Below are 26,471 nucleotides of genomic sequence, written 5' to 3'. Positions count from 1 at the left end.
GAGAAAACAGATTCCACATTTAAAGGTGAGTTAATGGTCTGAAAACATGATACATTCTGAGTCCCCCTAAGGCTTGATTTTTGCAGGCAGAAGCTCAGCCAGGACGGTTCCTCTCCTGCCAGTGCCTCACCTCAGGCAACACCTTCCATTCCCACATCCCCCGTGGGGATGCTGTCTGTGGAGTGTGCCCCATGCCCCAAGCTTCAGTGGCAGCATTTCAACCATGTCACCAGCTGTACCTGACCGTCCCGTAGACTCCATCCTGACGCTTCCGAGCCTCCTAGTTGGGTTTTTGAGCCCTCGGGTCCCTCAGTGCTCCCAGGGGCGAGTTCTGCGCCACAGCGAGGGCGGGTTTGCTCCGTGCGGTGGGGAGGGCTCAGCCCTGGGGCAATGCTGTCAGCCCTGGATGCTAACAGCCTCCCCTTTGCCTCTCGACAGGGAAAAAAAACTTTTTTTCCCTCCCCGGCCCCAGAGCCCAGCTCACCGCTTTTGGCGGGAAGGAGACTGCTACACCGCCCCGGGGCTGCCGGCACAGAGACGGCGACCACCACCTCCTCCTTCTCTTCCTCTCTCCCCCGCGGCTCAGTCAGGGGCTACAGGGGAAGGGACCCTGTCCTGACGAATTGAAGCCCTAATTGTGGCCCTGATTGTTTCCACATGCTTGTTTTCGCCTTCCTGCTGCTTGTTTTCACCTGCTTGCTTTCGCCTTTCAACTGCTTTTTCCTCCCTCTGAGGGACTGCGGGCTCAGGTGCGTGAGGAGCTCCTCGGAGCTCTGACTGGAAAAGGGCGGGAGCGTGAGGGTGCGAATGGTTGAGGTGGAGCAGTAGCAGCAGCTCCTCCTCTTGGGCTTGCGGTGAGGTGAGGGAAGAACAACACCCACGGGAGGATATGGGGAAGGGAGCTTTGGAGTTGAGTTTGATGGAGAAGGAAAGCAGAGACCTGTGGGTGTTGGGGGGGCAGGGGCTGCTGCTGGAAAGGTGCCTGAGGCGCTCCCCTCCTTTGGTGGTCGCACAGGGGGAGCTCTGGAGGGGGAAGCAGAGGCAGTGCGGGTTTTGAGGTGATTTGGAGCTTCCCGGCAGGTTGCAGGAGAGCCACGATCTGGAAAAGAGGGGAGATGAACGGTGCCGAGCGAAGCGTGGGGGGTGAAGGCAGCCATTGGGGTTTGTTTCTGAGGGGACGGGAGGGTCCTTTCCCCTTGTCTCGGATTTCAGTGCACACACCTCTTGTCGTCTCACCTCCTGCTCTCCTTACTCCTCTGGAACCTGTTGGGAGGACTTGTGTGTGGTACACGTCTTTAAGGGTCAGTTTTGTGTTTTATTCCAATGTACATTAGCAGCTGCCGCCTGTAAGTACAGGTGTTAAAAAAAAATTATGAATTTCCTTCTTTAAAATAAAAACACAAACCTGAAATACTCTCTTCTCTCAATGAGCAGTTGAGTTATCTCAATGAGGTAATGGTTAGACTTGCTCAGGTTTTGCCCTCTGTTTACTCTCCCTTTCTTTTTCAGGCTTGTGAAGGTTTCCCTCTTTGACTTGCAGAGTCCTTGCTGTGTGTTGCCTTGCAGCTGCAATTTGATAAGAATATCCTGACCAGTTTTCTGTCTGGAGTGGAGCAGAGAAGAGAAGGTAAAAATGGGAATTGGGTGTGGTAATGCTTTCAGCTTGATAGCCCTGGAGCCTGGCTGGAACTGCTGGCTGGTCCTGAGCCTTCTTGAGCCTCACCTTCAGTATCTCCAGGGATGATGCCTCAGCCACTTCTCTGGGCAGCCTGTTCAATTTTTCCACTACCCTCATGGTAAAAAACTTCATCCTAGCATCCCACCTAAGCTGCAACTGGTTTGCCTTTTTCTAACAAAAAGAATATGTTCAAGCTCAACTATAAGGCTCTCTTTTAATACAAAATGTCCACATATGAATGCTCACTACAATTAGTGTGTAATTCACTTCAAACTCCCATTTTAAATCTTATTTTTAAGGAGTAGGTAAAGCTGTGTAGATGAATTGAGGGTGCACACACCTGTGTACTAATGTGTAGAACATCAAGCAGCACGAAAAAAATCAGAGCTCTTTTTTTCCTTTTTGCTCCCCAAAAAAGTCTTTAGCTTACAAGATTGTTAAGGAAAATGCAGTCTTTTGAGTGTCAGCTGCCCCAGGAGGTGTCTGATGTGGCAGTCCAGATTTTCTCTGGAAAAGGGAGGCACTGACACCAGCCCCAGATAGTCCTGCAGGCTGAAAGGATCCTCCCATAAAGGCACCATGACTGACTTCTGCTCTGGCATCTTTCAGGTTCCCGTTCAGAATTGCAACCAAATTCACAGCCATCTAGATAACATTTGAACAGACCCCTAGAGTAACAAATCACCACAGCAAAGTTTCCTCAGGAGAGACTGTTCTGAAAATCATACTCCTAGGAGACTGTTCTGAAAGATCATAAAGTACATACGCTTGTGCCTAGCAAAGCATATCTACATAATCTTTTATGTCACCCACCTTCTTAAGCTCTGAAGGTTAAACATAAGGCATAAGTACATGGACATAAGTGGTAAAAGTTTTCTTATGCTGCTAGGTGGATCTTGGATCTGGGAGCCAGTTCCTATTACCATCTAATGCCTGCCTTTTCTACTGTGTTTCTAAGACAGGAGCCACGCTGTTTTTGATCTCTTCATCTCATGACCTGAAGTCTGTTTGCTCCCCTCAAACTCAAAGGCAGGTCTGTCACTGAGTAAAAGTGGTGACAGGAATGGCCCTGGTTTTTTTGCCTTTTTTTTTTTTGTTGTTGTTGTTGTTGGGGTTTTTTGGGTTTGTTTTGTTTGGTTTTGTTTTGCCACCCTCTTCCCCCCAAAAAAACCCCAAACAAACAAACAGCCCCAAAAAGCAACTAGCTCTCTTTAAATGGTAAAACCCACAGAAACAGAATCAATGGATTTCTATTTTGTGCCACAATCTTAACCTGTCTTTAATACACTGGAAGTACAGCTGCATACTGGAATATAATTCAGACGAAAAACTAGAAGTGTATGTTTGGGTCCTAAAATATTATACTCATTCGACTATATTTAATTGTGCTTTATCAACAGATAAACTTAGGTGTTTGCTATTGCCATTGATCATGATGCCCTGTAGCAGGCAGAGGCAGTGACTGCTGCTGATGGAAAAGAAAAGGTAGTGGAAGGAGGAGGGGAGAAGGAAGTGGAAAACGAGAAGATTGGCTGCTTTTATTGTCAATCACAGCTGCAGGCCCCAGCTCTTCCGCTGCTCTTGCCCTGGCTCTCCCTTGAACAGCTCCTAGAGAGAACAAGGCGTGCGGAGCTCGGATCACCAGCATCATGCTCCTTGGGCTTGGATCGTAGATCCCCCTCTTTGAATATTAAAATAAATCCTTCGTCCATCAGCATCCCAGGCAGACCCAGCGAGAAAACATACACGTGAGAAAAGGAGGAAAGAAAGAGGAGGAAGAGAAAAATCTGCAACCAAGTGGACTAAAGCAAAGGAAAAAAAAAAAGAGTGCTTTGCTTGCACAGCTGCAAAGTGGGAATTTAAAGAACTGCAGAGAGAGAAATTCCATCTCAACAGCACATACACATTGCAGAATTACAGATCCAGGTAGAAATGACATCAACAGGGAAAGAAGGCAGCGGAGCTCAACATGCACAATATGTTGGACCCTACCGTTTGGAGAAAACCCTAGGAAAAGGACAGACAGGTTGGTTCATTTGCAGCAGCACCGGCACTAGGGGGAAGGTGCTGTAGCAGCCAGTGAGACGCTGGGGATGGGATATTTGAGGGTTCAGGTTTTCTCATGTGCTGTTTTAGTGCATATAATATTTGCAGGGGATCTTTTACTTTATTTTTAGTTTTAATTTAAATTAATTTTATCCTTTTTTTAGGAAAAAAAAACAACCCAGGATGCTCTATGTTCATTACTCCTGGTAATGGGTGTTGTTCTGATGACAGCCAGAGTGCATGCAGAGAAAAAAAAATAGATGATGGTGGTGAATTTTCACATCAATTTCTTCTTAGGAGCGTTTTCCTTTTTAATCAAATTATATTGAAATGAAAGGTTCACAGCCTGTAGTACCGAGAAGGTGGTGATGGTGGTAGTGGGGTAGTCACCAGCAGTATTTCATGACATCATGATTGAAAAGGGTGTAGTCCTTAAGGTGCAGTTGGAGGGGTGGAAATATGTACAGTATGTCTGTTTGCATTTAGCAAATATGGATGGATGGGCTTGTGTTTTTTGTAGGTAGGGTCTGGAATACAAGAAAAATAGAGGATTTGTAGCAGAATTAATTCCGGTTATGCTGTGGTTTTTTTAGTAGAGACTGGGGGAGGGGAGGTTATTTAATTATTTTTCTTAAAGCTTGTTTATGAGACTCACTCCCAGCAGATTTCCCTGAATGGAACAATGGTAAGAAATATTGAAAAGAGGAAACTGAGTGGAGGGAATTAGCAGAGAGCAGGTGCTTCTGCCCTACATGACATAATTAGATCCCCTAAATGCGTTCAAGATCTGGACTTACTGTTGCTTGCTTGGATAGCATATTAATTTCAAGGGCAGGGAGTATTCATTGGAAGAAAAACCCTTAAAAAAGAAGCCCAGATCTCCTAATGTCCTTTTTTAATTTTAGGAAGAGGTGCAATAAGCAGTGGTATGTGGCAGATTGATTGGGTTGGGGGACCCCAGAAAGTGGATCGAGACACAAGACTGTAATTTAGGGAAAGGGGAAGATCAGCCATAGAGGGGCTTCTTTGGGCATGTGGGTGTTAAGTGTTGTTCATTATGGTGGGACAATAAAGCATGATGCATTGTGGTGTGGTTTTTTTCTTTTTTTTTTTTTTTATAACCCAGCCAAGCTTTGCCCATCTGTTGTCTAAAGGATTTAATAGGCGTTTCCATCCCCAGCTGCTGCCTCTGCTCTGCCTGCTTTCTCCCTGCCCTGCGTGGCAGCAGCTCTGCAGTCCGCAATTTTCTTAGGGACACAGTCAAAATCCAGATCTTTCTCTGTAAGAAGCAATGCTCTTCTGAGATGATTGATTATATACCCCCCCATCCCTCCCCTCCTCTTCACAACCCCATAGCAACCGTTCAGAGGCAGGGATGAAGATGAGATCGTCTTTTAGTGGAAGTGACTTTTATTTCTATTTTATTTTTTCAAATCTCTTCAGTGTATCAGCTGCTAAAGGTAGCGCTCTCTCACTGTTTTGGTTACCACCTTTATTCTCTGCATAGCTCAATCAGCCCTTCCTTCTGCAGCTATATTCTGACTAAAATCCATTCTAATGATGATAATGAAAATACTCTACCAAAAAATTGCAATGTATTGGTAATAAAATTGCTCTGTTTCTGCTGAAAATCCTTTCCTGGATACACCAGGTGATCAAAGAGCCAGCTGTAGATGATAAAATCATTTTTGTCTTCATCACCGTTCCCTTTTTTTCACTCTTGCAGCTTCTCAGCATCCCTCCCTCACCTTTAAATATAGTTGTGTCTGAGATTCCTGAAGAATATAGCTGCATTAGGCTTTTGCTCCATGTCTCATACCCTGATGCTGGGGTCCGAAAGGGTTATCTGCAGCTTTGGTTATTTTTTTTTTTTTTCCTCTCTGCTAATCTTCCTATCTTCCTCCGAAGTGATTAGAGATGTGGGGGTGGAGGGAGAAGAAAAGGATGTATTTAGAGGCTTGATGCTGTTGGCCTCTGCAGTTATTCAACCAGCTGGACAAGTGAAAGTTTCCTTTTGTAGTTTTACCATATAACTGATCTTTACAGATAAGTCTCTGCTGTTTGCACACATGAATGCCCATGAAATGCACAATACATGGTGTCATAGAAGCTGGAGGTGGGGGAAGAGGAAGAGAAGTCTTAAAAGTAGCTGATGTCAATCTCTGCCTTCCTTGCTATGCCTGCCCTTGATCAACAGAATAATGATTCACTGAGGTGAAAGCTAACTCAGTATTAAACATACACAGCTAAATATGGGAAGATGCATTCTGATATTCTCGCATTTTCTGTGCTAATCACATTTCAGAGCATGCAGGATGGCATGATCAGTGTGTGGTGTGTAGTTAGTCCTCATCCCTCTTGTTTTGGAGGGTAAGCAGCAGACCTGCAGCATTTTAGGGAAATGACAACAAATGCAGTATGAGGGCCTGATTAACCAGTGTGTTGTCATGAGGGGTGTCTTTGAATTTGGGTCGTGGTGACAGAAAGATCAGGTTGCTAAAGAAAATAGGGGTTGTAATATTCCCTTTAAATCTGGGTGGTAATGGCTTGGAATGTTTATTTTTTCCTGTGGAATGGAGAAGAGTCAGAAATAAAATCTGGCAAATGTAATGATGAATAGAAAGGAACTGTAAGTTGCAAAGGCCTATGTGTTTTGCAGTGATCTTCATATCCATAATTTTTATTTTGAATAAAAAATTCTTGACTCTCTAAAGCTATCTCAGATGGGCATGTCTAGCTTTTGCTCCTAGATACTTTAGTATTATTCAGATATAGTAATCACTCTTAGCTGCTTTTCCTGAGATCAAAAGAAGAGGGTCTTGGGCAAGGAGTGTGGGTTCATAGTTAAAGGCACACTTAGAAAGGGTTCCCAGGAGGAGGAACTTAATGGTAAGTAGAATTCTCATGGGCTTCCTCTCTGTAGAGTTCTCTCAAGAGTCACCTTAATAGCTCAAAGAAAAGTGGTTATCACCAGTAGCCTATTGGTCCCTGCAGAGAGGTCCTGTTGCCCTATCTGGGACATCAGTGGCACCTGGTGACATCTGGCTGTGGGTAGGCAAAACTGGCAGAGGAAAGTTCAAATCTGTGAGTAGCAACCATTGTTGACAGTGTTGATGAGAATCCAGGACTGGGTATGCAAAATCTGTGTTGAGTTGCCTTCTCTGCTCTTGCATGAAGATTGCTGATTGACTGATTCTGTAAAGAGAGAATTAGGGCCTCTTAATCGGAGAAATTGGGAAAAGGTGACACGGGACAGTGATGAAAATTGTGTGTGTTTAGCTTTTTGCTAGCAGTGGGATGATAGAGGAATGAAGGAAAATTATTTGTAATAGTGTAACATGGGAATTTAGTGTATAATTTAAGAACTGTAAGTAAGATGATTTGCTTTTGTAATAGGTTGAATTCAGAATACCTCTTGTTTACTGCAGCTGGAGGAATAGCTCATGTAATCTGCATTTGAATGATTTTGCAAGAATACAAGCAGCATAATCTTAATTATTGTACTCAAATATTTTACAGAACTGTCAGTGTAAAAAAATGTTACTATATATACATCTGGGTGTGTGGGAGAAGGTTGGTTGATCTAAGCTTCACTGCTAGTCTTCTACAGTTAATTATATTCTTGTTAACAGTAATGAGCAAAGGATGTGTGTCATGTTGCTGTAACACATGTGGCTGAGAAACCCCAGTCAGACCTGAGCATGAACCACTAGTTTAGTTTCTCAATCAAATAGAGGCTTTTTTCCCTTTTGCCACTCATTCTGTGTGAAATCAGCTTCTTCTGTATTCTTTTATATTTCCTTTTTAATTCCACTTTGTTCATGTGTTTGATTTGGCCTCATCAACCCCTATTTCACCCTTGCAAGCCTTTGAGAGTAATTCATATTGACTGTAGTGAATATTTATTAATGACTGCCAAGACGAGGAACTGAAGTATTTTTTGGGAAGGGTTTCAGCATTTTGGAGGGGTTTCTTGTTTTTTCACAGGACAGTGACTGTATAGATTTCAGCAACATTGTTTGCTATGGAACAAATTCAATGTTTAGATGAAATTTCCAAAATTCTGCTTTGTCTACATTCAGTAAGGCATTGGATCTAAGTAGGAATTAACCTCTTCACTTTAGGTTAAACTTGGTGGAAAATTTAATGTTGCTGATCCATTTTTCTGTGCCTTTCATTCTTTTTTAAGCCTAGTTCTGCAGACATTCAGTACAAAGAATCCTGATTGAAATCTGTGGCTCTTTGGCCTTTGCAAAAAATGCAGGGGGTCCCTTTATACACCAAAGTAGCTGTAAGTTTTCTGTTAATTATATATGAGCCATCAGTGAGGTGTTCAGCAGTATGCTCTTGGGTTATGTAAGAACAGAAATCATTAAATTTGGGCCTTAGCCAACTTCATAGCCCTTTATTCAGTGACAGCTTAAACCAGGATGTTTCTCTTTAGCCTTAACCACCTGTTTCCATACCACTAACAGAAACTGAAATTTATGAAATTTTATGTATGTGTCAAATCTGGTTGAATTTGAAAGCTTCAGCTCCATTTGAGCAGTGTTTGGTAGCTAATGTGATCTCACAAGTCTGGTTTCCTTAGGTAATTAGGCTAAACAAAGTACATCCTTTTCATTCATTATTTTTTTTAATGACCCAGCATGTTTGATCTACAGAGAATCTAAAGACTACACCTTTATTCTGTTCAGCTGTCTAAATTATGATGCCACTATAGAGGTGCAAATCATTGTATTTCCTTCCAAGACCATCTTAAACAAAAAAAGTCAGTATAATTTCTATTGATGTTTTTATAGATTTTTTTTTTCTTCCCTTAAAGGTTTTTTTCAAAAAAATGAACCCATATCCTTTGTCAGTATAACCTGTGAAGACTTCAGTGGATAATAATAATAATAATGGAAATAAAATATTGCAAGCAATAACCTGTGAAGACTTTAGTGAATAATTAATAATCATGGAAATATAATATTGCAAGCAATACCGTAGGCAGTAGGCATATTATGAGTGAAATTTTGCCAAGAAGGGGTCTGTCATAGTGCTGTAGACTTGGAGAATTTTCAAGTAGTGGCTATGAGTAATGAGAGATGGTGTCTTTCTTTACTTAATATACTTTTTATCCAGTTGCTGAAAGGTGCTGTTTTCCTACATTACTGCCTGGTGGGAACTGGTATCATCACATCACACGACTGAACTGCAGAGTTCAGATAGCCCTTTGATTTTCAATTGTTTTTATTTTTTAAAGCAATTCCTCTTTGCTGACTACAAAGAAAATAATTTTTAACTTCCATCCTTCTGCAGACTTGGTTGTCTATTACTTAGTCATTAATTACATTAATCTTTTACTTAGTCAGTAGCAAAATTATTATGAACTTGAAACAGGAGCAAGCTCCTGGTGGTTGTTTTTCTATGTAAAACATAATAAGCTTTCTTACCCAAGAGCTGTTAAAATTCAGATAGTGTCAAACGAGTAGAACTCTATTTATATACCCACATTTCAGATATCAGCAGGAACTTCCGAAGCAGTAATTTCACAGAATTCTTGCCTTCCTCAAGCATTCTTGTACTTTCTGTGACTGCTCTAATGTCATTTTGTGCTGCTGCAGTGGGAAGGACTGCATTAGAATGATGAGAGAGTTGGAGAAATTAGAGAAAGCTTCTCAGTAGAATTTACATCTTGAGAGGGATTCTTTCTGACCTTTAGAAAACCCATGATTCCATGAGAGCAGCAAATGTAGTAACTTAAGTGGCTTTTTGTAAATAAAGTGGAGCAGACAATGTCTGTTTTGGGTTCTCCAACACTGCAGTATTTTTCTGTGTATCATAAATTTACTCCACATAAGATATTTTAGTTTATCTTAAACTGTATACTTTAGAGAGTTAAATAGTAATTGCAATGGCCATTTAAATGTTGATATCCATCTCAGAAATAGTAGGCAGGTAATATAGAACAAATATAGGTAGTGAAAGAATTTCAGCTTTCAGAAGGGATTTGAAAGGAGAAATTTGAAGTAATGCCCTCTGAAGTAAGAGACACTTCATGAGGAATGCATTAGGCACATAGGAAAACAGAAAATAGGAAGAGTTGGAAACCTGGATATAGATTTCCATACAGGTAGAGCAAAGAGAGAGGCAGAAATGGATGTGCTTCTCTTTGAATGCTGAGATACTGTAAATTGCCCTGGTGAAGTCAGTCAGAGTGTTGAGATGACTTCAGCAGGAGGATCAAGCCCATGATGAATAGGTAAGGGTGGAAGTTTTTTGTTTATAATGGAACTTTTTTATTAAAAAGCCCAAAGAAATTTTTTGCTTTTGTTTTAAAGAAACCTGAGATGTTCAGCAGTCTTAGCCAGCAGTGCTCTTCCTTCCTCGTATTCCATAAGCAGACATTGTTCTGTTTTCAGTTCATGCATTAAAAATACTATTTTTTCTACAAAACATCCATACTCATCTGTATACTAACATGGATAATTTGTTATAAAAAGTGTTCTTAATCAATTTGAACTGTCTTCCTCTGCAGTGTCTGTAAGTGCATGGTGTTTTCCTTCAAGTCCTTATTTGTTTCTGATTTTCTGGCAAACAGCAATTTTTATCTGCTTTCCCCAACTGTCTTTATGTCACTTATTTTCTGGTTGCACTTAAATAATATTCATACAGTATTGAATTGTACTTTTGAATATGGTCTGCTGGATATGTTGCATATGACTATCACATTCTACTTGGGGAGTTGTGCAAGCACTTCCAACATAAATGCTGGCAAGTGCAAACTGAAGATTTTGTTTTCTTGGACAGGGTGGATATCATTCCCGTGAGACCCCTTGCCTGGAAGAAGTGAAATTTTTCAGAAAAGTTTTTTTAAAGGTGCACAAATGCGACCAAATCAAATTTCAAATACTACTTTCAAATGCCTGCTTCTAGAGCATATTAATAATGCACATTCAGTTGCATTTGACATTCTGCCTTTAGTTTTCAATAGAAATGTGATTTTAAATTTTAAAAAATTCTATTAATTCTGTTTACAGACTAGAAATATTATTGATAAAAAACAAAGATTTTTTTCTTTGCTTCATAGCTTTTGAAAATTGTGTTCCAATGGAGTTTAGGTGGAACAGAGGAAACTGTATGGCTTCCTTTCATAAAAATGTATTACTCACTATTGTTGTAGCTGCAAGCTTTTTTTTTCTTGAAGGTGTCATGCAGGAGGTGGCTGTGAGATCTCTGTTGTCCTGTGGACTGCACAAACAGGAATCTACTGTTTCTTTTGCATTGACCTTGGGGTATAGTTTTTAAAGGATAATAAATGGAGAGGTTCCTGAGACTGAGGCTAAAGAGCAAAATGGGCAGAGAATGTAAATCATGGTGTTTATATTTAAACAAATCCAGGTACATTCTCTTGCAAATGGCACTTCTGCCTTCATAGCAGTGCAGAGCAACCTTCAGGCCTGTGCACGGAGCTGATGGAGAGCTACTCAGTGCTGGATTGGGTAGAATAGAATGCTTGAGTTGTCAGCTCTCTGTTTTATTTCAAGAAAATTATTCTATTATTTCCTGAAGGGCACAGAGATCATTGTCCACTGACATAAATTAAAGTAGCCCTAAACCTGCCCTAAATAATTCTTTCACAAATTTCTGGTGTCTGAGCTTCCTGTTTTGCCCCTCTTTGTGCCAGGCAGTTTCTGCCTCTTAGACTTTTACTGTTCCTACTCTGTCTCTCTTGCATACAGATATTGCATACTGAAGAGGGAATTTTTTTTTTTTCATTTCTTGTTCATATAAACAGTTTTAATTTGGGGTGGTGGAGGGGATTAAGTTACACTGGAAGGTAGATTACTTGTGTAGCTTCCCACTGATAACAGGCTTCTGTCCAGTTTTTTATCTAACATCCATATATTGATAATCAAAGCTTTTATCAGGGGCTCAGAAAAAAGAAGATAAATTACCAGTTAATGAAAAAGAAGATTATTGCTGGTAAAATCTTTGTGCCAAGATTTGCAACATCACCTGGCAGTGAATGGGTTAATGGGAATCAAGAAAAGAAACCAGCATTAAGTGGCTTAGGGTGTGCAAGTAGAATCTCTTTTGGGTTTTGTTTCAGTGGTCCAACATCATGTGTGAATTATAGGCATGCTGATATTTCCAGTGAAGTGCTTAACATTTAGTTTTTATTTATTTTTTTATTATTTAAAAAAAGTTGGGATGTTGTTTTCAGGCATCCATTTACTGAGTATACTTCTGCCTGTCTGGTTCTACTTAAAAAACAACATAGTCTTGTATCCTGGGAGTCTCCTGATTTGCTGTCTTTTGCAGTATATGCTCAATGTGGGAGAAGAACCATCAGTGTGATGATGTCTGGTTTTTAATGTCCATGTTACACATGCATTAAGAAGCTCTGCTTTTGCAGTGTCATTCCTCTGTGTGTTCAGCCTTATGTGCCATAAGCTGACTGCCCTTGTCATTTAGCTGTTAAAAGCACTATTGACTGGAACAAGAATAATGGAGGAGGTGGTTTCTGGGAGAGGCAAGTGGGTCTGGACCAAAAATATCTTAATTTCCTTCTGTGTGTCTAAAGCACACTCTTTAAATCTTAATTTTTAGTCTGCCAAAAGTTGAACAGCAGTCCTTCAGCTGCAAATGAAAATGTACCAGGTCTTCATAATCACCCAGCAGGGAATGTTGATGGAATTGCATAGCTTTTTATCTTCTTTGGCTCTTTTTCTTTATTATTTTATGTGTAGCTAGCAATGTAGACACCATCTTTTTACACAGATCCTCTTGTTGAAAAAGGGGTTGGTTTTTTGCTTTGGTGCAGGGTGAGGTATGTTGGAGCCCAGGTTCATACTGTTGGCTCATCTGCCCTATGGTAATGTAATTGATGAGGAAGAAGAACCAGCAGTAAATATTTGTAACTAAAAAGGAGCTGGTGATGTATGATTTCTGTTTTTTTAATTAACTTTTTAATTTATAGAAATGATTTATAATTAATAAATTTAGAGTTTAGGTCCAATAAAGTCTAAGGTACCACAAGATTTTTCTAAGACTACCATTTTATTGCATTTGAATTAAAACACAAATCTAAGTAGGAAAAGCAGACTTCACATTCCAAGCCCTTGTGGTATGAAATGCACTGTGTGGGATGCTTAAAAATTTCTCACATCTTTTGCTGACTGTTTGCCAGCTGAGGGTTGGGTTACTCATCATGCCAGCCATTCACCCTGTGTGAGTTTCATTCAGTGACTCTGTGAAGTCCTTTTAATAACTTTGACCTGTTCCTAAGATTAAGGAATGGATTTGACTTAGATTTTTACCTTACTGGAATCTCCTTGTCTCTCCCAGTATTTTTTTCCAAAGCTCTCATTTTATTTTCAGATTGCAAATGATGGATAGCTTGGCAGCCACGTTGAGGGGACCTGCTGTCAGCTGGTACAGGACTGGTTTATGGTTTTCTTTTTGAAGTTCTGATCATCTGTATTTTGGTTTGATGTAATTTTTTTTTCTTGGTTGGTTGGTTTGGTTTTTTTGGGGGGGGTTTGCTTGGGTTTTTTGCTTTCTCTATTTGGATTTTTTGTGGTTTTGTGAGTGGGGGGTGGTGGCCGTTCTTGTTTTTAACTTCTAAGTTACCTTGATGCTTCTAACTGGAAACTTGTTCAAGGTTTGGCATCCTAATCCAGACTGTGTCCAGACTGTGTCTGGATTAGGTTCAAAACCTAATGTAGTTTTTGAACAGAGAGGAAAGATGATTTGTGTTACATTATCTGTGTGTTATCCCTATAGTGCTAAGGCACTAATTTTAGTTGGGCCTTTGTGTGTGTGTAAAGGAAGTTCCTTTTAAATATAGGAAGAAGCTTCTCTGTGAGGGTGGGATGAACCTGGCACAGGTTGCCTAGAGATGCTGAGAAATCTCCATCCTTGTATATATTTAAAGACAAACAAGATGAGCTTTGAGCAGCCTGTTCTAGTTGGCTCTGCTTTGGCCAATGTTGTTGTATAATCTTCAGAGATCACTTCCAACCTCCCCTCTTTCGCTATTCTGTATTATCCTGTGCAATTAAACCATTACTTAGTGAACTGTGGAACTAAGGAACTCTATTTCCTCTGATTTTGTACCATGTATTCCCCTCCTCCTCCAACCCTGTGTCCTGTCCCTTGTTTCTTCAGCTAGGGAAAGACTGTTTCTGGCTCACTTGGACCTGTCTCTGCTGCCTGTCCATCTTTTTTCTTTCTCTTGGAATACATTATGGATTAAATCACAGCTCCTTCTGGTGTGGAAGCAATAGTTTGAATCTTGTTGTATTTTATTTTTTTGTCCCTGAATGTCTCCCTGACATTCAGCACTTTCCCTGAAACTTGTAGAGTCTTCCTTTGCTCTTTCACTTTGCTCTTTCAGACTTGGTTGTAACTTGGTGTAATCATTTGTGGTGTTATGAGGAAATTACAGACAGATGGTTTGAATGTTTCAATTTTGTTTCCTTAAGAAATCAGGCTAAAGCAAAGCTGCCCTAAACAGCACAGCTTCTCTGGTCTGCATTTGGTTTTGAAGGGCATGAGATGCTGCTATAGCAGATTTGGATTGCTGGAATATAGCTACTTTTTAGTTATTGTGCTCACCTCTGATGGGTGGAAAGCTGGGACTAAACCACCCTGTGATTCTGGGGGAATCCCCAGGTGATTTGCTAGGCTGGACTCCTGCCTACTTTCTGTTGCTGGAGCAGTGTAAAGCAGCAAGAATGAAGGTTAGAACTTGGTCCTTTCTGTTTTGGACTCTGAGCTCAGTGACTGGAGAATGTGGGAAGAAGGGAGCCCTCTCTGTGTTTCATCCACAGATCCATTTTGGTACAGTGGCAGCCTTTGAAGTGGTCCTTTCCTGCAGAAAGCAGAGAGGAAGACTGAGAGTTGTTTGTGTGTTTGCAATGCATGTCCGTGCAGAAATCATCCCCAAAGACAAAGCCAAGTATTATGTTAGAGCTTGGCAATGACACAAGTGCTATAGCCCCATTCAACACAGGCATTTGTTTGGTTGGAGACATGGCTATGAGTGTCACAGCTTTTAAAATATCTTATACTTCTCAAGCACCAGCCTTTGACAGTTTTTCATTGCTTTTTGAAATTAGTTAAATCTGTACTATTTTTTTTTTTCTTTTTTCCCAATTTCCCCCTCCTGTAAATCAGTGATTTGCCTGAGTGTTTCTGGGGTTTCTCCTGTGCTGTTTTTCTTCTGGCTCTGGGGTTTATTCCATTGCTTGTATTTGTGAGATCCCATCTCTCTCCTGGTTGTTTCCTGATTGCTCTTAAGATGTTACTTGGTCAGATTCCTCACTCAGTTACATCTGTGCAGTCTCAGTCATTTCCAGGCCTTACCCAAGTTTATCTGAGAGGGGAGTTTGACCTATGAACAAGCTTCTGATTGTTGGCAGGAGAGGAAGACCTCTGGCAGTGTTCTAGTTAAGAACAGCCTAGGAAGACATCTCCTCTGCAGTGAGTATTCAAGCAAATCAGAGCACAAAGTGGAAAGATACTGTAAGCAAATTCAAACTGAAAATACAGGCCCAGCATTTTGCAAATTACTTTAATCCTTAAAGCAGAAGTCTGTCAGCTCAGCTAGCAGACAAATTAAGGCAAGCAAATGTTTTAATACTTTTAGCAGGAATTCTTCTCTAGTATATGACATATGCTGGAACCACCTGACTGGTCTGTATTGAGCTTCAGGATGCAGGCAGTGTCCTTGCCTTTGTCATGACTGCATCTTTGCTGGCAAAAGCAGCAGCCAGACCACTAGCTAGGCTGGGACAGTTGCCATCTTGTTGCAGGGGGCTCTTCCTGCTCAGAGGAAATGCTGCAAAAATAGGCAGGATTTCTGGATCTGTGTCACTGTGCTGTTATCACCATTATTCTCATCACCAGGAATCAGATGGATTGGAGGATGGGAGAAGTGTGCCAGGGCACCTGAGAACCTGTGTAGAAGTTCAGTCTTCCCCACCTTTGCCTGGTTATGTACTTGTACCAGTTGTGCCTTGGTTTTGTTCTCTTGATGCATCAGCTACAAATGAATATGGCATGTCAGGTGTGGGTAAACTGAGCAGCTGTGTAGAGAATGCACTCTATGCTTTGTGTTTGTGAGATTCCACTCCAGGCTTGGGGTTTTTTTTTGTGTATGGAAAATTTGAATTAGAGTTCTAATTCTGATGTGAAAATTATTCTCTGGTCAAAGCCTCTTGGATTAAAGGGACTTGGTTTCTCAAATTATTTCATCTCTGTTTGGACTCTTATGGTCTCTAAAATGCTACAGAATCCTAGCTGGATCATTTCTTGGGGGAAAAGTAATAGGGGCACTTACAAAACAGGCTCTCTTCATGTGATTGTGTAGTTTATAGGGCTGATTATTCAGAAACAGTAACTACTTTTCACTGTCCCTGGCAGGCTCAGCCATTGGCTTAGGGTGGAACCTTTAGCAAGTTATTTTATATTTAATTTTCTTTTCAGCTTTCTTTTCTTTTTTTTTTTTTTTTTCCATGATGCCCTGCTGTAAAACTAAGATAATGCTTGACTTCCCTCTTGGGACTGACAGGATTAGCCAGCTGGTATTGATAACTTTCTCAGGAATACAGAGTAGCCTGGGATAACCCTACTACTTAAGCCTAGTGATATTTTTTTTTTTGAGTTTTTTTTTTTTTTTCTATTTTCTAGAGTTTACTATTTGCTAGCTTCATTTCATTTGATGTACCTCTGTGGATTTTGATCTCCTTAGGACAGACCAGACTGCCCAGCCTGGTCTGTCCAGGTGATGGTACCATTTGTGTTCAATTTGTCTTCCATACCTTCTCCTTTTGATTATTGTAGTATTGATACATAAATGCTGAAATCTCTGTGGCTGCCATTTAAAACTAAAGTTGTTCTAACTGTTGAACAAATTAGAAAATTTGCTTTGCTGTTCCTATTGTGAGAGTTTGTGGCTGAGCTGACTTCGGTTACTTCTTGCCTTAGGGCCATTTGTCCCTGACCTCTGAAAGAAAATGTCACTGAGTAAAACTCATTCTGCTGTGTGTGTTCTGCTTGAAAAAGATTTATAACTTGGTCCCTCTTCCTCATGTTCCTGTGGAGCTGGTAGAATTCTATACTGCTGCAGTGTTAAAATGCAGCAGTTTCATTTTCCTGCAGGCAGCAGCCCTGTGGTGGTGTGGGATTTTTTTCTTCTTTGGTTTCTATTTATTTATTTATTATTTAGCTCAGCACTGAGGATTTTGACAGACTGACAGACAAGCCTTTAAATATGCCTGAAATTAAGCTGCAGCACAGTCCCATCTCTCCTCTCTTTTCCTCTCCTATCCCCACTTCATCGCCCCCCTCAACCTCGTTTTGGAAGTGAAATGTAAAAGGCAAAGCAAGGTTAATAAATGCACCCAGCTGATAATACCAACAGCCTTATATGGCAAAATGATATTTACCAAATGCTATTTCAGTGAGTTTCAGCTTCCAAAAGCAGTGCCTGAAAGCTCTGTGTGCAGTGGGTGGTGAGGCTGATGGGTTATTCTGAAGACTGGCTAAATTGTTAGGAGCACAGGCATTTCTGAGGAGGCTGTTGGTGAACTTGAAAATTGAAATATCAAAGAATTTTTTGAAGGGATAACCTCACTAGTCTGTTGTATGGGCGTTAATGATAGTTGTAATGCAAGTTACTGCCTGGAAAAATATTTTGGCTAATGGGGAAGGACTATGTTGTCAGTGCCCTGGGAGTGAAATTTACCCTTTTGCTACTGTGAGATTAGGACGTGTTTGGCAGTATTAAGTTATGTATTGGGAGGTAAAAATGGGACTTCAGAAAGTAGATAAAATAAAATAATTGCTCTTTACTATTTTTAAGATGGTTAGCAAATGCAAATGGATACAAGCAAATGTTTCTTGAAATTATTAAAGTTGTGCCAGGGATGTATTTGGCTTGTTCGTGTTCCAGGACTACAGTAAATGTCAAAATCATGCTGTATCTGCAAGTATGTTGCTGCATAAATACTGTCTTTGTAGGAACACAGCCAATTTTGTTATGATTGAAACCTGAAGTTGGGGGGGGGGGCTTGTTTGTTTGGGGTTTTTTGTTTGTTTGTTTGTTTGATTGGTTGGTTTTATTTTTTTTTTTTAATTAGAGTTAAAATGAGTTGTTTTAAAATGCACTGATATTTTACTGGGGTCTTGGAAACCTACTGTGTTTTGTATAATAAAACAAAAGTTACTGAGTAGATTCATGTGGGGGGGTTTATGTTGTTTTTTGGTTGTTTCAGATAAGGGTAATGATATTGGCAAATAGAAAGCATAAATTCTGTTAACTTTAAATGATAAACAGTGGTTTGGGCCTTTCTCAGTATTTACTGGAACTTCCTACTGTGAACAACAGAGAACACAGTTTTGTGGCCTTCCTGGATAATGCCATTTGTGATATAATTGCTGACAATTACTGGGAGACATTTATACCAGCAAAGACATGATGCAAAAGTATTGTTTCAGCCATGGTTCTTCTGGGGGTGTAAGTCTTGACTCTTTTTGCCACATTTGCCTTAATTATGAAGGCTGTCAGCCTTGTGCTTGTGTCATTTCTTGGGGTCTTTTTTATTCTTGCAGATAACATTGAGTGGAAAGGAAGTAAAACGAAAGGGGAAAGCTAAAAAGGAAACTCCTCAGCCCTCTGCCTGGTTACCCTATTACTCTGGTCTTGAAAGCAAAAGCTTACTTGAGATTTTTCTCTTCTTACTTGTAAAGAAATAAATTTGGGAGTAAATCCACTGAACTGAATGAAGGTATTTTGACAAAAAGATATTATTAATAAAGGGGGGGGGGGGATATGGCATCTTTAAATTGTACATATTCAGAGCTTTTTCATGTTAGAGCAATTTTTTTAGAACATTATAAAGAAAAAAATGGAGCACCATAGTGTAGAGGTCAAGGCATCTCTAGTTCTGGAGCAACCCATAGTCTCCAAAACATGGTTTTATTTTTGCTTTCTCAGATTCTTCTTTTGTGATTTAAAAGAAACAACACTAACACATGCTGCAGGAGGTTGCTGGTTATTTTTTGGAGGCAGAAGAAAAATGGATTCTTGCCTTCTCAGGCATGACTTTAAAATAAAAAGATCAAAAGAAAGACTTTGGACACCTCATCTTCTTTTTCTTAAACATGTGGTGTTGCCTCAGCAACACCACTTTGCCTTTCAGTGGAAAGGGTTACAAACTTGTAAGCTAAATCCATAATGATAGCAATGCAAAGCCAAGTAAAGAGAATTAATTTAAACAAACATACAAACAAACCTGAATTTGCCCTCTTTTGCCACAAGCCTGTGTCAGTTCAAAGCTTTTTAAAAAACAATTAAAAACGAGTTGTTAGAATGGGGTGAAATGAAAGTCATATTTCAGTAGAAAAACAAAACTGTCCCTGTCTCCCCCCGCTCCCCTCTGTTTATTCTAAATACTTTTATTTAATTGAAAAATCTCAGACTATGGTTGTTTCCTGCCTAAAAATGAAATCTCATTATTTCTGGCCACTGCTGGAGGCAGGGTTTGAACCTGATGAGAGTTTTGGTTTGATGGCAGTGGACACTGCACGTGTATCCTAGGAGGAATTAAATCTTCCAGACTTCATTCCCTGGCCTTAGCAGAGGAGCAGCAGTGATTGCAGTGTCAGTAGCCTATCTCCTATCTCAGTCTTTTCTGTTAAGAGATTTACAGGCAAGTGTTTAATATTCATTTGCCCTCTTACTGACTGTTTTTTTTCCTGGATGCAGTTGGTAATGTGACCTTTGCAATTTTTGCTGTCCTAATGTTTGTCCTGCTATGAAGTTGCATAGATGTGCTATTTCATCACTTGTTGGCAGTTCTGTAATGTGAGCCAGTTCACATGCAAAACAGTATTTAAATATCAATTTTAAACTGCTACATTGCTGTCATTGAGTTCTTGGTTTCCCTCAGTTATAACAGACTGTTTCTCATGTCTAAACTTCTCCCTGATCATCAGATTTGTACCACTTGTATTTTGTTCAGAGATTGTGTTTTACAAGAAAATTCTTAAGTAATGATGGCCTAGTTTTTTATTCTTGCTGCACTTGGGCTTGGTTTCTCTTTATCATCGTTATTATTATTATTTTATTTTGCCACTCCAGTGCTTCATTGACATTTCTTGGATTTACAGAGGTTCAGCACAGCAGAGCAGTGTAATGACCTACTCTGGACAGCCTTGTTTTTGGTCACCAGACTGAAGTCAGCAAGTGGCAGAAAGTTGTTCTAAGTGATAATATTCTGTTGTTGCTGCCCCTGGATGAAATATAAACCAAAAAAATTCACCAAATACTAGAGCATAAGCATTCCACGTTATAGAAATATTAGTAAAATATGATTTGCTTATAAGCTGTACCAAAAAACCCCAATGCATTCTCTTACTCTCAGTTGTGATGCTTATTTGAAATGACATCTACTACTGAGGAGAGGAAGTGAGTAACTGCAATGTAAAGGGGTGACGAAGAAGCAATGCATATGCAGCAGCATTTTTTTTAGTTCCAGTTCTCTGTTTCCAAAAAAACCCATCTCTGACTCTCATAGTAACAAATATTGACAGTATTGGAAGTAGTGTTTTTGATTTTCTTACTCCTCTGATGCTATATTAGACCTTTATTCTTTGGCATTCAGCAAGTCAGTGTTACAGGATCATCTTACTGCTCACCCTTTGATTTTTCACTCTTCCCCTGTGGCAACTTTCCCTGCTGGATGCATTTGGATTTAGCTTTATTCCCTGCCTTGCCAGCAGCATTGTAAAATCGAACTGTAGCTTTTGAAAAAAAACTGCCCTATTGAAAAACAAGCTGGAGCAATCCAGACTTGGATTTCACAGGGAATGGAAGGATGCTCATACATGCTGCTTTGCCAGTGCAGCACCATGGCATGTGATTGACTGTAAGCTACCTCACCATTGTGAAAAACTCCAGGATATTTAGTGTAATGACAGAGTGTAAAAGTGGGAAATAAGTCATCATGAGGATGCACAGGGTCTGCCTCTCTCCACAGGCAAATTGATGCTTGGCTTATGCTGCTGTAAAAATGGCATTGGTGGTTCCAAGACTGTTGAGTCTTATTCTAGGTTTGCACTGCTGCACAGAAAACACCACCACACATTATTCAGGGAACAGCCTGAATTTGTATCTCATCACCTTAATCAGAGTTGCTTTGTTTTACCCCATGTAAAAAAAGCAAGGTCAGGTTCTGTTGACTGTGGGCCACATCCAAAACTGATGATATTTGGTTAAGAGCCTTGGACACCATGTTTTTGGACTGTCTTAGGGATTTGAACTTCTGTCTAAAGGCAGTGACTATAAATTTCAAATTTGGACAAGAGTCTAGACATTCTATTGCCTCTTTCCAAACATTGCTACTTGGAAGAAATATGAAACCAGACATATTATAAAAGGTTTTGGTATCTAAAGTTCTAGGTATCACACCCTTTCTGTGGAGATGTCTATTTGTTTCTGTCTTTGAAAAACCCTTGTGTCCTTTGTTTTATAGCAACTGTATTTCTGTGTTGATAGCCACAGCCTGGATATTGTCCCTGTTCTAGGCTATCCCAAGTACTTTAAAGTCTCTTAAAAAATTGACCTTTGGGGTTAAAATTCTTATGCTTAGTCTCTAGTCCAGAAATTACTTCTTTCTCTCTCAAGAGATCTTGATAAAAATCTATATGCCTGGGTTTACTTTATCTGTCTGTTAGCAGTTAAGTGGTAAGGAAGGGGAGGTCACTAGTTCAATTCCTTGCTGGAATTAAATCCTTGAGAAAATAAGGATAATCCTTCATTTGATGTTTACTCGGTTGGTTGCTTCCCAACTTAGCTGGGTCTGTATCAGACTTGATGATTTTATTACTTTCCTTCCTTTATATTAGAAGGCCTAGAAGTAGTTAATTTTGTGTTAATATCCTTTGATAAATAGTCACATAGGTGAAACATGCACAGTTCAATGGAGATGCTGTGGGTTACAGGTAAAATTGTGAATCTGAGTCATAAACATCTTTGAATTGCTGGAGAACGCTTGTAGGAAAAGGGCTTTTTGTTCTAGAGCTGAACACAGCAATATTACTGTGTTTCAACTGAATATGCAGAACTGTTACAAGACCTATCTTTTAGATGTCTCTTGGAAATTTTCCAAAATCTCATACCATTTGGCACCATCAAGTCCCAACATCAGCCTCCTTCATCTGTAGGTAGGCAAGAGGAGGGCTCCAGACTGCTGTGGTGAGTCAGGCTGATACCTCAATTTGCTAATTTGAAATTGCCTTGGTTACCTCTGCTCTACTCTACTATCAGTTTTAAACACCTTATTTCTTGATCACAACAGGAATATTACAATAGAAGAGTGTTGTTTTTTTTTTCCAGAGCAGTGTTCTCTTGTGTTACAGTGTGGTGCAGTAGATGTTGTGGACAGTTTTATAAGTGTTGCAGCAGCTGACTGCAGGATTATTTTTTTTTTGCCCCCAGTATGTGTTGTTTAGTAATTGTCTTCTGTCTGAATGTGTTGAAGCTTATCTATTGATTGGTTTTAATTCTAATAGAGGGACATTAATTTATTCCTTTCTTTCTGTAATTTCAGTTATATGTGATAGGGCACTGTACGAACCCCCAAAGAAATGGAAAGGGACATAAAAATCCTTCTCTCTTTACTTCTTTCTCAGTTTGGAACTTTGTTCCCTTTTACTTTACTGAGATAACACACATCCTGGAATTAAGAAAAGGGTGCATTTTTACTATATCATATGTCCTTTCATCATTCTGTGCTTGTCTAACATTATTCAGTAGGTCTCTTTTTACTCAGGTCTTCAAAACTGGCAATTTAGGGGTTTTTTTTTCATTCTACCCTGATACTGTTCTCACATGCTCATTGCTTTTGCTGCTTGTAACATTAACTTACCTGTTCTGCTGTGGATGCTCAAGGTCAGTATTTCAGCTGAGGATGTATCATTGATTTATACACTGATGCTATTCCATTCTCAAGTATAATTTTTGATTTCAGTGCTCAGCATTTTGTTGTCACTTTTTATTACCTATGCACATCAAGTTGATATTTTTATTATGCTCTCTGAAGTAATGGTCAGTCTTTCCTTGAATGATAACAGTTAACTTGGAAGTCAGAAATGTCTGTTGCTAGTTCACACTATTCTCTGCAGTTGTTGACACTGAATTTCATCTGGATCCATGCTGTCTGTCCACCAAGCCTTGACATTGCCTTGTTGTAAGTGCTTTAGTGGGACTTAAGTAATGCACTGGTCTTGTGCTAGGCTACTGGGCAAGGGTAAGTTTCACCCTTCATGAACTGATGCATCCTGTCACATTAATCAGGGATGTATTCTCTGTTTCCTAGGGCAACAGAAAGGATCAGATTTCCTTATTAACCCCTTCAGAACTGAGTTAAACGTTGATGCCATATCTGGAATGTGCAACTTGATGTATCATGATCTGTAGTTTTGGTGATCTGTCTTAGTATGACCACAGGGAAAATAGAGAAGTAGCAATCTGCTGGATACTTGAGAGGTCCTGAGACAGAAAAGGTCACTGCTAATGTATCCAGGTGCTGAAGGATTTGTGGTTTGTTTTTTTCTGTCACTCCTTGTATTTACAACATAGTTGCTGCCTTTTTTTTTTTCTTCCCTGTTTTCTTTTGTTTGTTTGTTTAATTTCATTTTTTTTCGTTTTGTCTTGGTTTTTTTTTTGTTTCAAACATGAAGTGGAATTTTTAAGAACTGACTAATTTATGCCCACCTGCCCTTTTGCTTTTCTTTACACTTCTGTAACCTATAATGTTGATAATATTAATTAGACAAACTACTTTGAAAGTCAAAGACTCTCTGTTCTATTAAAACTACATAATTTATTTGAAGTGTAGCGTATCATAGTAGCCAACAGGGTTTGTTGATACCCAATTTGCCCTTCTTTGGTCATAAAAAATATCAACAAATGGACAGACAGATGCTCAGCCAAAGTCTCTGTTTTCAGTAGTGGTGTCCCACTACTGGAGGTTGTTCCTGTGTAAGCATTGCTATTGGAGGTGTCCCAGTATTGTAGTTTGTAGAATGAAAATAAAGTGTTGAAGCAGAGCTCTGCCATGCCTGTCATTCACTAAGGAGTTTTCCCAGAGATTCAGTGGCATAGATGAGAGCAATTCCACATTGTGCCTATCTTATCCCAGTCTGATTTTCACAGCTGTAGTTGACTTCTCTGTGTGGCTTGATTTCTTCTCCAGGTAGAGGTAAGTCACAAGAGAGAAGCTGGCCTTCAAGGCAAACACTTCTGTAGTTTCAATGATGTTTCATGATGTTTTTCCAAGCAAAGCTGTGCTGTCTCCTTGTGGGGCAGGGAAGGTTGGCTGAATCAGTCATTTTATTCAAGAATAACCCTTGCCTTGGATAAAATTTGTGTATGATGAGCCAAAATGGGAATTACTTTTATTCTTGATGTTTTATACCACTGTGGAAAGTTTGTTACTCTTTCTTTCTCTAGTTAATTCTCTTTTGTTGCACAAATACTACTCAAATTCCTGTACAGTCTTCCTTCTTGCTTCCTAGGGTTGTGAGTCTAATGAAGCCATCAGAATACCCCTTCCAGTGTGACACTAGAATCTCTTCAGGGGATCATTGCTATGCCATCTCTCTTTAGAAATGCTGTTGGGCAAATTACAGGCTTGCTGCTGATGTTGGGTGTGTGGTCTGAAGTCCATGGGAGCAATTGTAAAAACTTGTAATTAGCTCTGGTTCCTGTATTGAGACCCTTACCACTTCCTGCAGGGGTAGCATTTATTGGTTATCATGGGAGGGGTGGCTAGGAGGCAAGTAGGCTTTTTTTTGCACTTAAATAATGGAGGAAGTGTATTAAAATTCTTAAAAGTCAAGCCATGCTGCCTTCCAGTTTGGGAAGAAATTCTGCATTTCTCTGTATGTCATGGATTAGGAGCAATGGCTGTCGTGAAAACAAAGCAAATCCCTGGAGAAAAGTTAGGTGAGGCTGAGAAATCGTGCTTCCTCTGCTAGATATAGGTTTGCTTTTATTTTTGCCATTCTGGGCAACTTTATTTTTTGTGCCTCTCTTGGTAGGAGCAAGCTGTGTTGAAATGAAAATACTGAAGTGCATAACAGCACTGGGGCCAATTCTCCCCTTCACTGAATGTATTTAACCCCCTTCTGAAGTAAGAGTTATTTGGTTTTCTAGGAATATCAGAAACTGAACAATTGAACACCTATTTTTAGCATGGCTAGAACACTGGTCTGTAATGTGATTATAATAAAATTCCTATCAACTTTATGCAGAAAAGTCATAACAAATCATAATGTAACATCATTATCATTGTGAAGCATGGTCTTTGGCACAGGCTGACAGTGTAAGTTCAGTATTTCTTAATTTCTTACATCAGTCTTGAACACTTTGAATTTTCTCAACTCTTCAGGCAGTCCATTAAGCTGAGCTAAATATCTGATGATTATTGTTAATATTTTCATATTATAAATACCTTTGAAGCCACCCTCTTAGGAAGCTTCATCCTGGCCAAGCAGTTGCTGCACTGAGGGACTCACAATCTGTGTATTAAACTTCATGGATATTAAGTACTGCCAGAGGCCAATAAAAGTTACTTAAAAATAAATGTGCTTTATTCTGGCAAAAAATACATGTATTAAAAAAACATGTCCTAAACCATATAAAACTATATTAAAACCTGATGTCCTCCTCTGATAAATATTTCCATAATACAAATAATGGATAATGTTAAACTGTCTAATTTCACATATTTTGAAACAGGATGATTACTTCAAAAAATGCCTTACCAAATTGCATCTGTATGCTAAATCCTTTTTTTTTTTTTCCTTTATCAGATTAAATATACTATCATAACACTTCTGCCATATTCTACCATAAGACATACACACAGATATATAGATATACACATATATTCAACATACAAGCATATGTTGAAAATATGCAGAGCATTAATACCAGTTGCATACTCATAGTTATTTCAAGCTGCCCTAAATATACAGGATGGTATCATACACACAGTTTAAGGGTTCTTAGTACATTCTGAAGTTGCACTGCATTTGTTTAACTCCCAACTGGCCAGTGGTATTCTTAATCCTGAGGAATTAACCCATCTATGTAGTTTTTTGCTACAGGAAACCCATGTGAGAGTGGTAGATTTTTTTTTTTTTTTTTTTTTTTTTTCTTCCTGGCAGACAAAAGGAACTGTCCAGCATTTTCCAAGCTGAATGTAGGAAAACACTGAAAACATTAAAAGTCACGTCAAGTTTGTCTTTAAAAGGCTCTCATGTATGAAATACTTTTCTGTCAGTAGGATATGTATGTTTATATACCCATTATCTATGTTGAAAGTGACTGGGGATAGTCACAAAGGCACAGAACTGTAGCCTAATCGTAGCAATTGCAGTACAAAAGTGGTGCAAGCTTTAACATCTGAATTTCCTTGTGAAATCTCCAAAAACTCGAGTTTGTGGAAAGATACAAAATGAAGTAAATTGGTTTTAATAGCATGTTAAGCTATGGTACCTCATATTCAGACTACATGATCAAGAACTGTGTCTAAATCATGGCACAGCTGAGAATAGCACTGAGGGTAAAAGGAAAGCAGGAGAGAGGCATAATATTCAGATTATTGATTTGCTTGGTATTAAAAACCTCCTAAAAATTTCAAAATTAATGAGACATAAAATCATCTCTCGCCTTTGCAGC

At 39.5% G+C, this 26,471-nt stretch overlaps 1 protein-coding gene across 14 annotated transcripts in view; it reads left to right on the top strand.

The window, feature by feature from the left end:
• The first annotated feature begins 1,501 nt into the window (after positions 1-1,501).
• BRSK2 (BR serine/threonine kinase 2) overlaps positions 1,502-26,471 on the top strand; it is a 300,865-nt gene continuing 275,895 nt past the window's right edge. For all 14 annotated transcript variants that reach the window (XM_071762444.1, XM_071762440.1, XM_071762438.1 and 11 more), the window contains exons 1-2: positions 1,502-1,627; positions 3,079-3,704. In XM_071762444.1, the coding sequence (XP_071618545.1) occupies positions 3,611-3,704 (94 nt within the window). In that variant the 5' untranslated portion in view covers positions 1,502-1,627; positions 3,079-3,610. The remainder of the gene's footprint in view (positions 1,628-3,078; positions 3,705-26,471) is intronic.

The sequence above is a fragment of the Heliangelus exortis genome, chromosome 18 (genome assembly GCF_036169615.1).
Source record: "Heliangelus exortis chromosome 18, bHelExo1.hap1, whole genome shotgun sequence".
Lineage (NCBI taxonomy): Eukaryota > Metazoa > Chordata > Aves > Apodiformes > Trochilidae > Heliangelus > Heliangelus exortis.
The sequence above is the reverse complement of the archived record's forward strand: the minus strand, read 5'-3'. Positions and strand labels throughout refer to the sequence as shown.